Genomic DNA, 13,066 nt, shown 5'->3' with positions numbered 1-13,066 from the left:
CTAATTTAAACCTGTCCTCCTTCATTTTGAAGCCATTCTTCCTTGTCCTATCATTCCATGCCCTTGTCAAAAGTCCCTCCTCCAGCTCTCTTGGAGCCCCTCTGGGTACTAAAAGGGGCTCTAAGCTGTCCCCAGAGCCTTCTCTTCTCCAGACTGAAACACTCCAATTCTCTCAGCCTGTCTCCACAGAAGAGGTGCTCCAGCCTTCTGAGTATCTTTGTAGCCTCCTCTGGCTACTCAGCCCAGATGGAGACATTCACCTTCATGCTGCCAATGCAGGACACAATATGGCTCATCCAGGCCTCTTCAGCCTCCTAGAGCTGGTGATGCAAGGAGAGGCTGGCTCAGACAAAGCTTTTTCACAATACCAAGAACCTGTGATTGAATCAGAAAGGGAACAGCAGCATTTCAGGGCCACTGACCTCTAGCAGTGTTGCCGCAGTGATGAGCGATGCTGACTGAACAACCTCGCAGGCATCCAGGTTGTCATAGGTCCGAGCTGGGGAAAGAAAGGCAGAGGGAAAGCCATCAGCAAGGGATGTGTCTCTGCAGAAAGTGGATGGGGTGAGGGAAAGGGTCTTTCTCCTCTGCCTCTGTGTGATGTCCTGGCTAAATCTGGCATCAGAAGGGAGAGAAAAGTTCACACATCTGCTGGAGTCCTGCTGCTGGATGCAAAGGACCTGCACTCTGCTCTGCCAGACCAGATAGTAAGGAATGTAGAAATGTTTTAGCATCAAAGTGCTTTAGGCCTCTGCCTTCTGAAGAGGCTTTTTAAATTCCTGCGTCATTTCTGACAGCAGAGCTGTTTGGTACATTTACAAAGGCATATCCTATCACACAGGCAAACACTCCATTAGTCTCTCTTTGTAAAACCTGAGTCTACTGAATGGCCTGTGTCCATATTCAACCTCACAACACTCAGAAACGTGGATGTCATTGAGCACACTGCAGCCTGGCAGTGCTGCTGTGGGCAGGTGGAATTATTCCTTATTTCTTGTCCTTACAATGCCATAATAAACACCTGAGTCCCTGGCATGGTACCATGGCAGGTGTTCTGGATACAGCCCTCCATCCCTAAGCTTGGCTCCCTGTCAGCAGGCAGAATAAAGAGCAGCAGTGCACTGGACCATGTCCCTGTATTTTGTCCTTTTACCTTCATACTGCAGGTTGCCCATGTGCAGGATGGCAGCCAGCAGCTTGGAGATCTCCCAGTTCTCAGTGTCGGTGAACATGAGGACCTTCATAGCGGAGCGGATATTGGCGTACTCCTTGCTATCATCTCTGCCATCACAGGTTGTGCAGTTACCCTGGGGAGGCAAACGGGGCACACACTGCATGGAGCAAAGCCAGGGATATAATCCTAAACTATCAGGATTATACCACCAGGGTATAATCCTAAACTATCAGGGCTTCCCTCAGAACTAGGAAGGTTTTGTTTAAGGGATGATGCTGAACTTGTGGATCTGGCTCTGCTCTTTGTCATATTCTAAGATTCAGTGCTGAACCTTGTGACCTACACTTACCCCATTGTCCCCAGGTACCCGGTGTCTGACTGCCATCAGCAGAAGAGAAAAAGCTCTCTGAGATGGGGATAGGGAGCTGGAGGCTCCCACTGATCCAGTTAGAAAGCTTGGTCCCAGCCTTACTGATGGTGCACCAGCCTGAATTACACCTGCTTCTATCAGCTCCTCTAGATATCAACACTAGTATATAGGGAGCGGGGTTGGAGATTGCTGGCTCGGTCGGACACTTGGAGCACACACAGCTCAGTCCCATATTCTGCTGAGAATGTGCCATCCGGACAAGCACTCCTCTATAGCCATCACTGCCTCAAGAGCAGCAGGTCTTATCTAACACCATGGCTACTTTCAAACACGTGGCATTTTGGCACCATACACCATCACATCCAAGCCTGTGTTCTACTTCACAGAAAGTGTGGAAATAGCTTGGTCTAGACACAGGGATTAAGGATTTACACTAAGACTATGAACCTTGCAGTGGTGAGACAAAGAGATCTGTCAAACCCTGTGGCTAAAGCTCAGGAAGGTCATAACCAGCAAAGCAGCTCTTGGTTGCAGAAACACCTCTATTTTCTTTCTGCCTTGCTAAAGACCTTTTACCACAACACCCCACCAAACCTCTGTTTCAGTGCGCTCTCACCATCGCAAGGTAGTTGTAGTCTGTGGCTTTCCCAAGACCCAGCTTCTTCTTCTGCTCCACGGTCATTCCTCTCAGCATGCAGTAGAACACGTGGTAATTCCTCTCGTCCTGGGCCTGCAGGAGAAGAGCAAGTGCCAGCTCTGTGAGGAGAACAGCACGGCAAAGGTCGGCTGCCCGCGCCTTGCAGTTGTATCACCTCACCTGCCTGCACACCCGGGACTTCTCCAGCAGGTACTGCTCAATCTTTGCCCCCTCTATGGCTCCCCTTTTGTTGAAGTGGATATCGATGTACTTCCCAAATCGGCTGGAATTGTCATTACGGATGGTCTTCGCATTCCCGAAAGCTGCAAGAATTATGGTGTGTTACAGAGGATCTGATGCAGGGAGGATGATGGATCAGGTGTCATTGTGAGGGAAAAAGGTCAAAAGAGTGAGGCAGAAAGGGTTAAAAGCAGCCCCAAAGCCTTCCCTTAAGTTTAGCTGGATCAATTTCATCTCAAGATGTATATCAGATGAATTTCCTTGGAAATACAGAGAGGAGCACAGAGGAGGAAGCTTGGGAATGGGGTGACCTTATCCAGGAAGAAGGGCTAGGACAGCAGGATTTTGGCAGCAGCTGATGAAATTAGAGGAGAGTTGAGCAAGAGTGGCTGCAGTGTAAAAGGTGACTCTGCAGAAAATGACAGAGATACTGGTGAGAGATTTGATGATTGAGAGGGAAAGAAAAGGGAAAATGCTTCCAAAAGGAAAATACAGACAACTAAGCCAACCTCCAGCAGGAGACTTCTCCCTACAAGCTGACTGTGCAGAGAAAGGTACCCGTGTCCATCCTCTGTTGGGTGTGGATGAGTGCCCCAAGCCAGCACACCCTGCAATTTCTGCTCCAGGATTTCTGGCAGGTGATGGACATGCACTTGAATTACAGAGCCTTTCTTTCCTGAATCTCAGCAGTGACTAAGTGCATATTCAATAGTGCCCTGTGTGCTTGTCACATTTCTGTTGGTTCCTAGAGGGTTATTCACCAAGCAGAGGAGGTAAAAATCATATAATTTTATTTAATAGAATTATTATTATTTATTCCAATTTGGGTTGGAAGGGACCTTCAAGATCATCTAGTTCCAAGCCCTCTGCCAAGGGCAGAGCACTTCCCACTAGACCAGGCTGATCAAACCTCTATCCTTAGAGAACAACCCCAGTGTTATTCTTTAAGGAAAATGCAATTTTTCTGTGTAAGCATAAAAGGTACATCTGGCATCATGTTGGGTCAAGAGGGTTAGATAACCTATTTAAATTACAGATATCCAATTAAATCAGTGGGGTTGATAACAGTAACAGCCTGCCAATGAACCCATTGAGGCCACAAGCTGATTCTCATTATCAGGTTATTTCTTGGACTCCTCTATTTCTTTTTCTGCATTCTGCTGCCATTCACTGGTCTTGGAAGGAAAAGGTGGGATTTGCTATTGTATACAGCAAGCACAAAGTGCTGTGAAGCTCAGGTCCTATGAAACTGATGTTTTATGAAACAATCAGAGAATAGGAATATGATTTTTGCAACTATGTCCAAACAAGAAAATAATTAGTTAGCTGAATACAGCACTGATGGGACACTGAAGCTCTGCATGCAGTCCAGCACTGGAGGAGGTGGTGAGATTTTTCTAAAGAGCTTCGACTGAACATCAAATACTCAAAGAAATATTGATCATCACTTTTACATGCTACATACAGAATTAGATAAAATTCAGGGGTTTGTATGGATTTTCTGGGGGGAAAAGTATTGTTTTAACTGGAAAACCACTTTTTTCCCCCAAAAAAAAATTTAAGTAACAAAACAGTGAAAAAATAATACAAGTCAGCTGAAATGCTTTGCTTTCAACAACAGTTGTCAAAAATACTAAAGCAAACACTGAGAGCTCAAATCAGAGAATACTAGTCTTGTGAAAAATAAATTTAGATGGAAAGAATCTGAATGTATTGTGTAGCAAAAGTGTACTTCAAAAAAAAGTTTTGTCACTTTTTTGGAAACTCAAAGTGTGACATAAGTGATTTACATTTGCTTATATTTTATGGTTCCTGCATCTGCTTTTTATTTTTTCCTACAAAAGAATTCTTTATTATCTGCGGCCTCACCTTCCAAGATGGGATTTGCCTCCAGAACTTGCTGCTCAATCCAGGAGTGCTGACCACTGATTGCTGCTAGGAACTGCAGAATCAGTTTTGTGCTTTCTGTCTTCCCTGCTCCAGATTCTCCACTGCAAGACAACATGAGTGGAGGTCAGTGAGAGCCATGCAGCATTCCTGTCAATGTCCCTCCCTCTGTCTCCAAAGGAACTTCTGTCTCTTTGTCTCTTCTGTTAGTGTAGGTAGGATGAGACCACTAAGGATGGGTTTCCAGCATCCCAAGGATTGGTTGTGGGACATATGCTAGGACATGGTACCAGACAGCTTCCAGCCAAGGCCCAGATTTGCTCCATGTTCCATTTGGCCCAAGCTGTTGCTTGAGTTCGGGTATCCCCAGCAAATTCCATCATTCAACCAGCACTAAAAAGGTAGTGAAATACTTTCAGTCAGTGCTTTTCCAGGTATGATCATCAGACCATGACCCTGTGGTCCAGGATCTAGCTGTTCCCAGGGGACATCTTCATCACCAGTCTTGAGCTGTGATAAGGCAGACTGTGAAATACAGCTTTTTTACAGCAGGGACTTCCACAGGTCTCCTAGGCTTGTTTTAACAAGGAGCAGGTGAGAGAGGAGAAGCTTATGGAGCAGGAAGCCAGAGCTTCTCCTCAAACTTTTCTCTTCACTGAAAGATAACCTCAGCTATCTCATGGAATGCTGGGCAGAAATATTTGGGTGAGTCTGTGATGTGTCTGATACATGGGATAACCAAAATAAGTGACTGAAACAGACCTTCCTAACATTGAGTATCCAGTCTTCGCTTCATGGGCAAATTGTTTCACTTTTCAGGCCACTGGCACACTGCATTTACTCTCCTATGGCCCCATGTGATGCTTTTTTAGACCAGCAAAATAAGCCTCACTGAACGGCCTTTTCAGACTCGTTCAGAATTTATAGGACTGTGTTGGAGGGCTGAGGACATCAAATCTGGCTTATACCACCATTTGGGACGGACATTGGAGGGAACTATACCCATAACTGTGACCAGGCACTCCTTAGTGCCCAAGGTTGGTCAGTCCAGAGCAGAGCCATGCATGGAGACACCCTTCAGGAGTGTGAATGACCACAGGTCCAGTGACCAAGCTTGTCCCCGACCCTTCCTTGTGCAGAAGGTATCCATGTTTTTGGTTTTGATGTCTGTAGGAGTATTGAGCTTAAATTTAAAAGTGGAAGCTCAAAATGAATATGAGATCTATTGAGTTATAAGGATAAATACCAAAGTATTGATAAAGCACCTCTACTAGGAACAGAGTGACTTCAAACAGAGACACACTGGGACACGCACATTCTCCACACTGGGAATATGTGGATGGAAGATCTAATCAGCCATTTTGTGTCTGACTCTATCTGATAAGCTGTTCCAAATCAAGCACGTTGCATCTGCTTGTCATCTGCTCTTAGGTTATGGCCCATTTGGAAACTCAGAAACTCACCTTATGATGCAACACTGGTCCTTGTTGTTGCGCTGCATGTTGAAGTAGCAGTTGTCAGCAATTGCAAAGATGTGTGGTGGCATCTCACCAATCTTTTTGTTGGTGTACAGGCGTATCTGCTCAGGTGAGTAGATGGGTAGCAGCTGGTAGGGGTTTACTGCCACCAGTATTGAACCAGTGTATGTCTGGAGGAAAAACACATGAAGGTTTATGGGGACAGTGAGGTGTAGCTGAGAGACTTTAACAGCTTGGATGGAATGTGGATGGAGGCCAGAAAAATCAAGGCTTTTTAAAAGCTGGATGAAAGATGATGCTCAAGTCAGAGATGCTTGCAGGGGGGAGCCTGGAGTAAAATGGGAAAGAAGTCCCTAAATTGCTCATGCACAACATGGCTGCAAGCCTTAATTCATATTTGTATGCTCTCAGCTAAGATTCAGAGTCTTAAGAGAAGCTCATATTTGCAAAAAATATCACCAGAGCCAGCATATATTCATACATATCTACTGCATTGCACGTATGATGAGAAACCATAGGTGAAAGAAACCTGGCAACCATTCCCATATCTCAAGGCAGGACCAGTTGGATCCAAACCATTCTGGCAGATGACTATCTAACCTGTTTTTATCAATCCACAGCAGCTACTAAACTTCCCTCTGCAATGCATTCTTCTCTACCATCTCTTCCTAACCAATTCTCTTAATACTTCAGTTTAAACCTTATCCTGTGCAGATGGCTATTGTCCACAAATTCCTGACATATCCCTTCTCATTTATTTCTGAAATTTTGTAAATGGCCTTTGGTCCAGCTGTCCTGGGCCTTGGGTAGCAAAACCCTCTGTAGTATCTTGCTCTTTCATTTCTGCCCTTCCAGAAACTGTTTCTCTCAAGCCTCTCATCAAAGGACTCGTGAACTTTGTTATCTTGCTCAGATGCAGCGCTGAGGTTAGGAGGTTTGGCCACATCCCAAGCTCAAGGCAGAGAATAAGGACCTCCTTCCCCTGTTCCGTCTGTCTAAAAGTCAGTGTCTAGAGCAGGTGAGTCAGTGGGCCTCCACCTTGGCTTAGCCAAGGGGCATGAGATGAAGGCTACTTTCACTCTGTGACTTCAGAGAAGTCTCTATATAAATTAACCTAATTTCTCTAGGTTAATTTTTAGCAACTGAAGTTACAAGATTAATCTTACCTTTCTTTCCTGATGGAAGCAGCTGTGAAAATGCCCCCACTACTGCATATATTTTTTCAGGAAACAAAATAAGTAAATTCAACATTCATATAATCCTTATGGGTTTTCATCTGCATGGCCTAAACCCAGTAAGGTTTCAGCACAAAGCAGCAATGTGGTACAGCCAAGGATGCTTGTGAGAGAGAATAAATAATTTGACACCATCTCTCCAAAACTTGCCACCAGCCAGTAGGTGGCAATTGTGTCCTATAGTAGGGAGGATGAAATCCATTAAAGGCTCCTCACCTTCTACTCTCATGGCCAATACAAAAGAGCAACTTTCAGTTCAGTCCCATATGAGGTTTGACTTTACAGAGCTAACTGGGAAAGGACACAATACTCTCCTCTGTAATGGGGGATTATGTGCCAGTAAGGGAAAAAAGCTCTTTGAGCCCTAGAACAATGTTGTCACAATTCCAAAGGGTAGAAATTGGCTGTGAAATCATATAACCTGGATTTTAGAAGAAGAAGGTATTGAAAAAAGGGAGCAGAGACATCCCAGAGAAGCCTTCAAAGGGGACGGAACAGGTAACCTCAATGCTCAGAGGAGGAGGGAGCTCAATTTCTGAATGGGATTATGACATCAAGATCCCTAATGAAGACTCCTTTGAGTCATCATTACTTCATTCATTTCCTCTTTACAATTTATCACCAGGTTAATTTTAGGGACATTTTTCATCTTCCTTGAGTTTTTTTTTTTTTTTTAATCTAACTCCTTGCAGAGGTCTCTGAAATCCCTGTGTTTTAGTCACACTGGTCTGCCCTGCCACAAATGTAAACAGAGAAGCTTTTAAAGGTGTTAACCATTAGGTATTCTTTCTGGATGCTCCCACTGACCCTTCCCTTGTGATCCACAAAACACTTTGTCAGCATGAACTCTTGTACTATTGCTTGTTTTTGTAGGTCATTCCTAGTTGATAAATAATCACAATTTGCCCAATTCTCACAGCTGACAGAAGGCAAAACTTTGTTCACTCTGTTGATCAAGGGCCAAAGGGCACTTCCAAGGAAATAGTAGCTTACTGGTTTCTATTGCTGGGTGATGTCAAAGCCCTTTTCTATTGGAAAAATAAAGCTTTACTGAGAGCAGGGACTCTGCTATAGCTGACCACAGGAACCGCATCCCACAGCAAATTCAATACTGCCTGCATGACCTACATTTTAATTAGCCCCAAACAAATCCTTTCTGAGCCTGCTTCCCTCACTACCCAGAACACCATGGCTGACTTCATCTGGATTCTTATGGGGTTAAAGCTCTACCAAACATTGCTGCATTTTGCCAGCCCTTAGAGATCAGTAGCAGGCACTGGTTTCATTTCCAGATAAAGAGATTTAACCTTACTCATGAGTTCAAACTCCCCACCAGACTCTCTTGCTATTCAGCATAGTTTCTTTTGCTGTGTGCAAGCCAAACTAAGGGCAAGAATACCTTGTTGAAATTTTTCATATTTTGCTGCAGACATTTCTTCCCTTCAAGGTAAGGTCATTACTGAAGCACTTAAAGATTTAACCACATTCACATGTTGGGGACTTTCCAGCTCTAGAAATGTGTCACAACTTCACCATGTGGGTCAAGCTCTGCACCAAAGCAGATGGATGCTCTCAGTGCATTTATGAAGCAGCAGCAATGGTGGTGCAAAGTAAATGAGAAGGCCACAACGGTGAACAGAAAAAAGTGATCCAGTGGAAGGCATGACAGCAATTGCAAATGACATTGCAAAGAGTCGTACTTACCCTCCCGCCGCAGTTTGTCTTATGAGTAAAATGTGAGGGAGAAGAAAAAGGGAAATTATATTTTATTAGAGCAGAACTACACCCTCCACAAAGCTAAGGACATGAGGAAACTAGAGGAACTGAAGTCCCATTGGAAAAGTAATCATTTACTCAGCAGGCTCAGAAATCCTTTTAAGCAGTGAAACTTCATTGTCTTTAAGGCAGTGCTAGTTATACCACAGAATAAAAACCACCTCAGCGGACTGGGTGTCCCCTGGACACAGGCATCCATATGATACCTTGGCTTTGCAAAACTGTCATCAATATTTACCACATCCGACACAAATTACTCCTCCTAGTTCCATCACTCCTGATAGATGAGATCTAAGGTTGGGCTCCTGAGCCTCCACACCTATAGACAGAAGTGGTTTGCATAGCTCTCTATCAAGCTATGCACTCTGTCATTTTGAGAGTGTCATTCTGATTCTGAGGTTGCACTAATTGCTGTGCTGTGCCCAGTTCCCCGGCTGGCACTCTAAAGCCATTAGTGGTGTGGAGCAATCAAGGCACAGTAACCTGGAACTTCTGTGATGCAAATGTCCTTGTGGGATGTGGCCATCCCTTAGGCAGGAATTCTGAAGGACACACTGCCCTGTCACCACTGGACCAGAAGAACTTGTAGAGAAACTGATGTGGTTATTGTGTCACTTCAGCCCAAATCACCACCCACACTCACCTCCAGGCTAAAAGCTGCCCTTTGCATCAGCCCTTATTAAGATGATGTTGCCACACAACACTTTGCACAGTGCTTGTTTGTGTTCCTAATCCTCCTGGATGCCTGTGAATAGCTTGGCAAGGCAGCTCAGAGACAGAGCTTTTTTGAAGGAGCTTGGTGTATTCACAGGCAATCTGATGATACTGTACACACAGAATTGTATCTGAGGACCTCAGGTCACTTGGAGAGGCAACAGGAACTTGCTAAATAACACAGACACCCCAAAAGAGACACAAGGACACCACTGAAAAAACATAGAACACGATCCAAACTTTCTCAGAGAGAGCAGCAGGAATCCACTTTGTGCCACTGCAGGGTGCCCACAGGCAGGGGAATAAGGGGCAATGCTCAATGGGTAAATTCAAGTTCCTTGAATGAGCCAATCAGCTACAAATCATTGACCATCTGTACTTCTTGGGTGGCATTCAGGTTTCTTGAATTCAGTTATCCACATGAGTGCTGCACCTAACCTTGAAGATGGGTGTGCTCTGAGCGGGGGGAGGTTGGACTGTAAACCTCCAGCTTAAAATTTTCTTCCAACATAAACTCCTCTATGATATCCAAGCTCCAGTCAGCTCTAAAGCACTTCTGTTTGCATAGCTGAAAGTCAATCTTGTCTCTGCTGACTCTGTTACACCTATGGTGACTGCCATGGATGCCCATGGAGACACCACCTCAAGTATGAATTTGAGCTATTAACTTGCTAGTTTATCATTATAAATGGCAAGAAAAATTGATTATAAAGAGAGAAACCCAGTTCATATAATGTGGGAATAATTTTCTGATTATACTATTTTTGTCTAAACTGACAATATAGGGCCTTAGGCATCATGCACAACAAAAAATGTGTCTGAGTGAGAGAAGCATTTGGAGGTCTCTATTCTCCTCCAGGCTTTGGGGACTTATGGGTGCCTTTTCAGCATCCATGTCCCCTTCCTCCAGGATTGGACTCCATCTCTGAAAGAAGAGCTGGATATCTCCCAGAGAGGGACAAGGAGTTGTCAATCATATAAACAGCCTATGCAGCAGAGTGGTGTCTGCTCCATCACTGCCCAGACCTAATCCAAAATCATCATATCAAAAAGCACTGGACATCAAGCTGTGATGAACAAACAGACTTGATAGATAAAATCCCACTCACACTCTGTTAGCTTATTTTATCTGTGAAATCTGACTGTCTTGTAATTCCCTCCAGCCTGAAAATCTAGTAGTCTCTAGAGCCTTTTAAAAATTAAATGACCAGGAGGCTTTGAAAAGGCCTTCAAAGGCATAGCAAGCACTTACCTGAACATCTAAAAATGGTAGGATTTAATAGTAATACCAAATTTTCTGTATTTGCAGAGGCTGTTTGAGTACATTAGCTAGCAACAAACACATGTGTACTCTGAATTTCTGTCTGAAGAGAGAACATTGATAAAACCAGCACAGAGACTTGAATGCTGACTCTTGTTCTCCTGGGGAGGTGGCCTTTGCGAAGAAGAGAAGAGAGATGCAGCTCTGACTGGTTCCCTGTAAATCCCTCAATCTGTGAATGTCTGTTTGGATGGGCAAGGCTGCACTGGGTCCACTGGGCATGACATGACTGAGCTCACCTAAGGAAGGACACTGCTGTCCTCAGAGATCACCTGCCAGGATCCCAGGCAGCCCAGGGCTAATAAGCCATGAACACAGACTAGGAAGGTTTTTTAGAACTGTTCTGGGAGTTGCTTAATTCTTTGTTCCCAGTTATTTCATGCATGCCCCTCATCATCCTTTCTCCACCCCTTCCACCTCCAGCAATGGTTGTCTTCAGCCCCTTGAGTTAAATAAATTACTAGTTCAGGGGGAGAGGGCAGAAGGGTCACATTGAGCATGTAGTTTACACCTCTAGAGAAGCTTTTGCTTTAGGGTGACTACAATATGCTCATGACTTGAGTTAAACTGGTTACTCTGTGTGCAGAAAGCTAATATACATGCCCAAAACTTTTACAGGGGCAGGACAGCAAGGTGGTGTGGACTTTGCCTGTGGCCTAACTCATGGAGTCTTTCACTGAGGCATCTAGAAGCTCTGCAATGTCCTCCAAAGTCAGAAGCCCTTTGCCACCTGGGACAAGGTGAAGGTAGAAACCCAAATGCTCAGTTCAATCAGAGTTCCCCCTGACCTGGGTTCCCCAGAGCTAAGGAGAGCAGGGCATGGAGTGCAGAACCAGAGGTGAGGTGAGGTGGACACTCACATAGATGAGGTGCTCCCGATAGCGAATCAGCAGGTTCCTGAGAATTCCTGCCTCATTCAGGTCCCCCAGGCGGATCATGTCCTCCACCCCATGGATGGAGGTGGGGTGCATGGGTTTGATGTGGCTGGCATTCTGCGGGGAAATCCAGTGCTCCTGGGAAAACAGCAAGGCCACAGAAAGGTAAGTCAAATGAGAGACCACTTGGATGAAAGACACAAACAGCCCACCCCAAAGATGGAAGAACACACACAAGAGATCATCAGCACATGTGCCACAGCTTCTATTCCTGGGGCAAGGCAGTGACGAATTTGAAAGATTTGTAACAAAAGAAGGAAAACATCTTTTTATTGAAGTTTTATTGGAGCAACAAGAGACAGGAGACACAAGCCATCCTGGCAGGAATCTCCTCCAGGGCAACGTGGTCATCCAGCACATCAGGGGAGTTTATAACAAACAGCACATTCATCTTCCCCTTCACATTTTCACATCACTGGTTAACCCTCTCCCACAAAATACTGTTGAGCAGAGAGAAGATGATTTAGAAAAGGAGAAAGGGATGGACAGGGCTGGCAAAGTCATACTTTTATTGGCAGCGTTATTTAGACTTAGCACTTCTAAGGGCTTCAAAAGCCACTACAAATTGACCACAAGAACCTTGCCAAACTAAATCTCTATTACCCTTGAAGAGAGTGGGAACATTTACAATTACTTCAGCAAGAAAAAAAAAGCAGCACAGAGAACCACCTTGATACAGACCTTACTCTAAACCAGCCACCACTGTAGAACAACAGAGGTGGGGAATTGAAGAAAAAAACAGTAGTTTGGCACATCAGGTATTGGTAGGAGTTAAGGAAGAACTGGATAACAACAGAGGAACCTCAGGTGTAAGTGGGTTTGCTCAAATAATTACCTAAATGTATTTTGGGGGCTTCTGCTATCATTGTTCTCAAGAAGGTTCTCAATCTTGCACTCCCAGTACAGCCACGAAAATGGGGACACAACATTGTCATGTCTACACATACAAAACTATGGCACAGTTGATTCCCAAGGACATACAGGAGAGTATGTCCATGGCCCTGGGACCCCTGGCCTAGCAAGGCCATAGATCTGAAGAAGGGACATCACAAGCCTTTGTACGTACATTGCCTTCATCATCCACGACCTGGATCTGTCCAGAGTCACACAGTTTAACCACCGCTCCAATGGGGACATCGAATTCCCGTCCGGTTTTGAGGTCCATCCACACATAATCCCCCTGGAACCAAAGACAGAAGTTACACTCAGCACTGCAGGGAGTTCAACATCCATTGGGATACAAGCAGTTGATGTTTTGTAGCCAAGTCATTAGCACAAATCAGATGACTTCCCTTGCAA

The 13,066-nt window shown here is 44.7% G+C and overlaps 1 protein-coding gene across 10 annotated transcripts in view; it reads right to left on the bottom strand.

Annotated features, from left to right (window-relative positions):
* The window catches only part of MYO7A (myosin VIIA), a 97,541-nt gene that overhangs the window by 45,916 nt on the left and 38,559 nt on the right, over positions 1–13,066 (bottom strand). For 6 of the 10 annotated variants that reach the window (XM_085574139.1, XM_085574162.1, XM_085574138.1 and 3 more), the window contains 9 exons: positions 12,834–12,947; positions 11,693–11,845; positions 8,726–8,743; positions 5,772–5,956; positions 4,291–4,412; positions 2,362–2,504; positions 2,161–2,274; positions 1,154–1,307; positions 423–499 (listed from right to left, as the gene is read on the bottom strand). In XM_085574139.1, the coding sequence (XP_085430265.1) occupies positions 423–499; positions 1,154–1,307; positions 2,161–2,274; positions 2,362–2,504; positions 4,291–4,412; positions 5,772–5,956; positions 8,726–8,743; positions 11,693–11,845; positions 12,834–12,947 (1,080 nt within the window). The remainder of the gene's footprint in view (positions 1–422; positions 500–1,153; positions 1,308–2,160; positions 2,275–2,361; positions 2,505–4,290; positions 4,413–5,771; positions 5,957–8,725; positions 8,744–11,692; positions 11,846–12,833; positions 12,948–13,066) is intronic. The other 4 variants (XM_085574147.1, XM_085574141.1, XM_085574140.1 and 1 more) reach the window with 1 other exon arrangement.

This window comes from Lonchura striata, chromosome 1, assembly GCF_050655825.1.
Source record: "Lonchura striata isolate lonStrDom1 chromosome 1, ASM5065582v1, whole genome shotgun sequence".
Lineage (NCBI taxonomy): Eukaryota > Metazoa > Chordata > Aves > Passeriformes > Estrildidae > Lonchura > Lonchura striata.
This window is presented reverse-complemented; position numbering and strand designations above follow the sequence as displayed.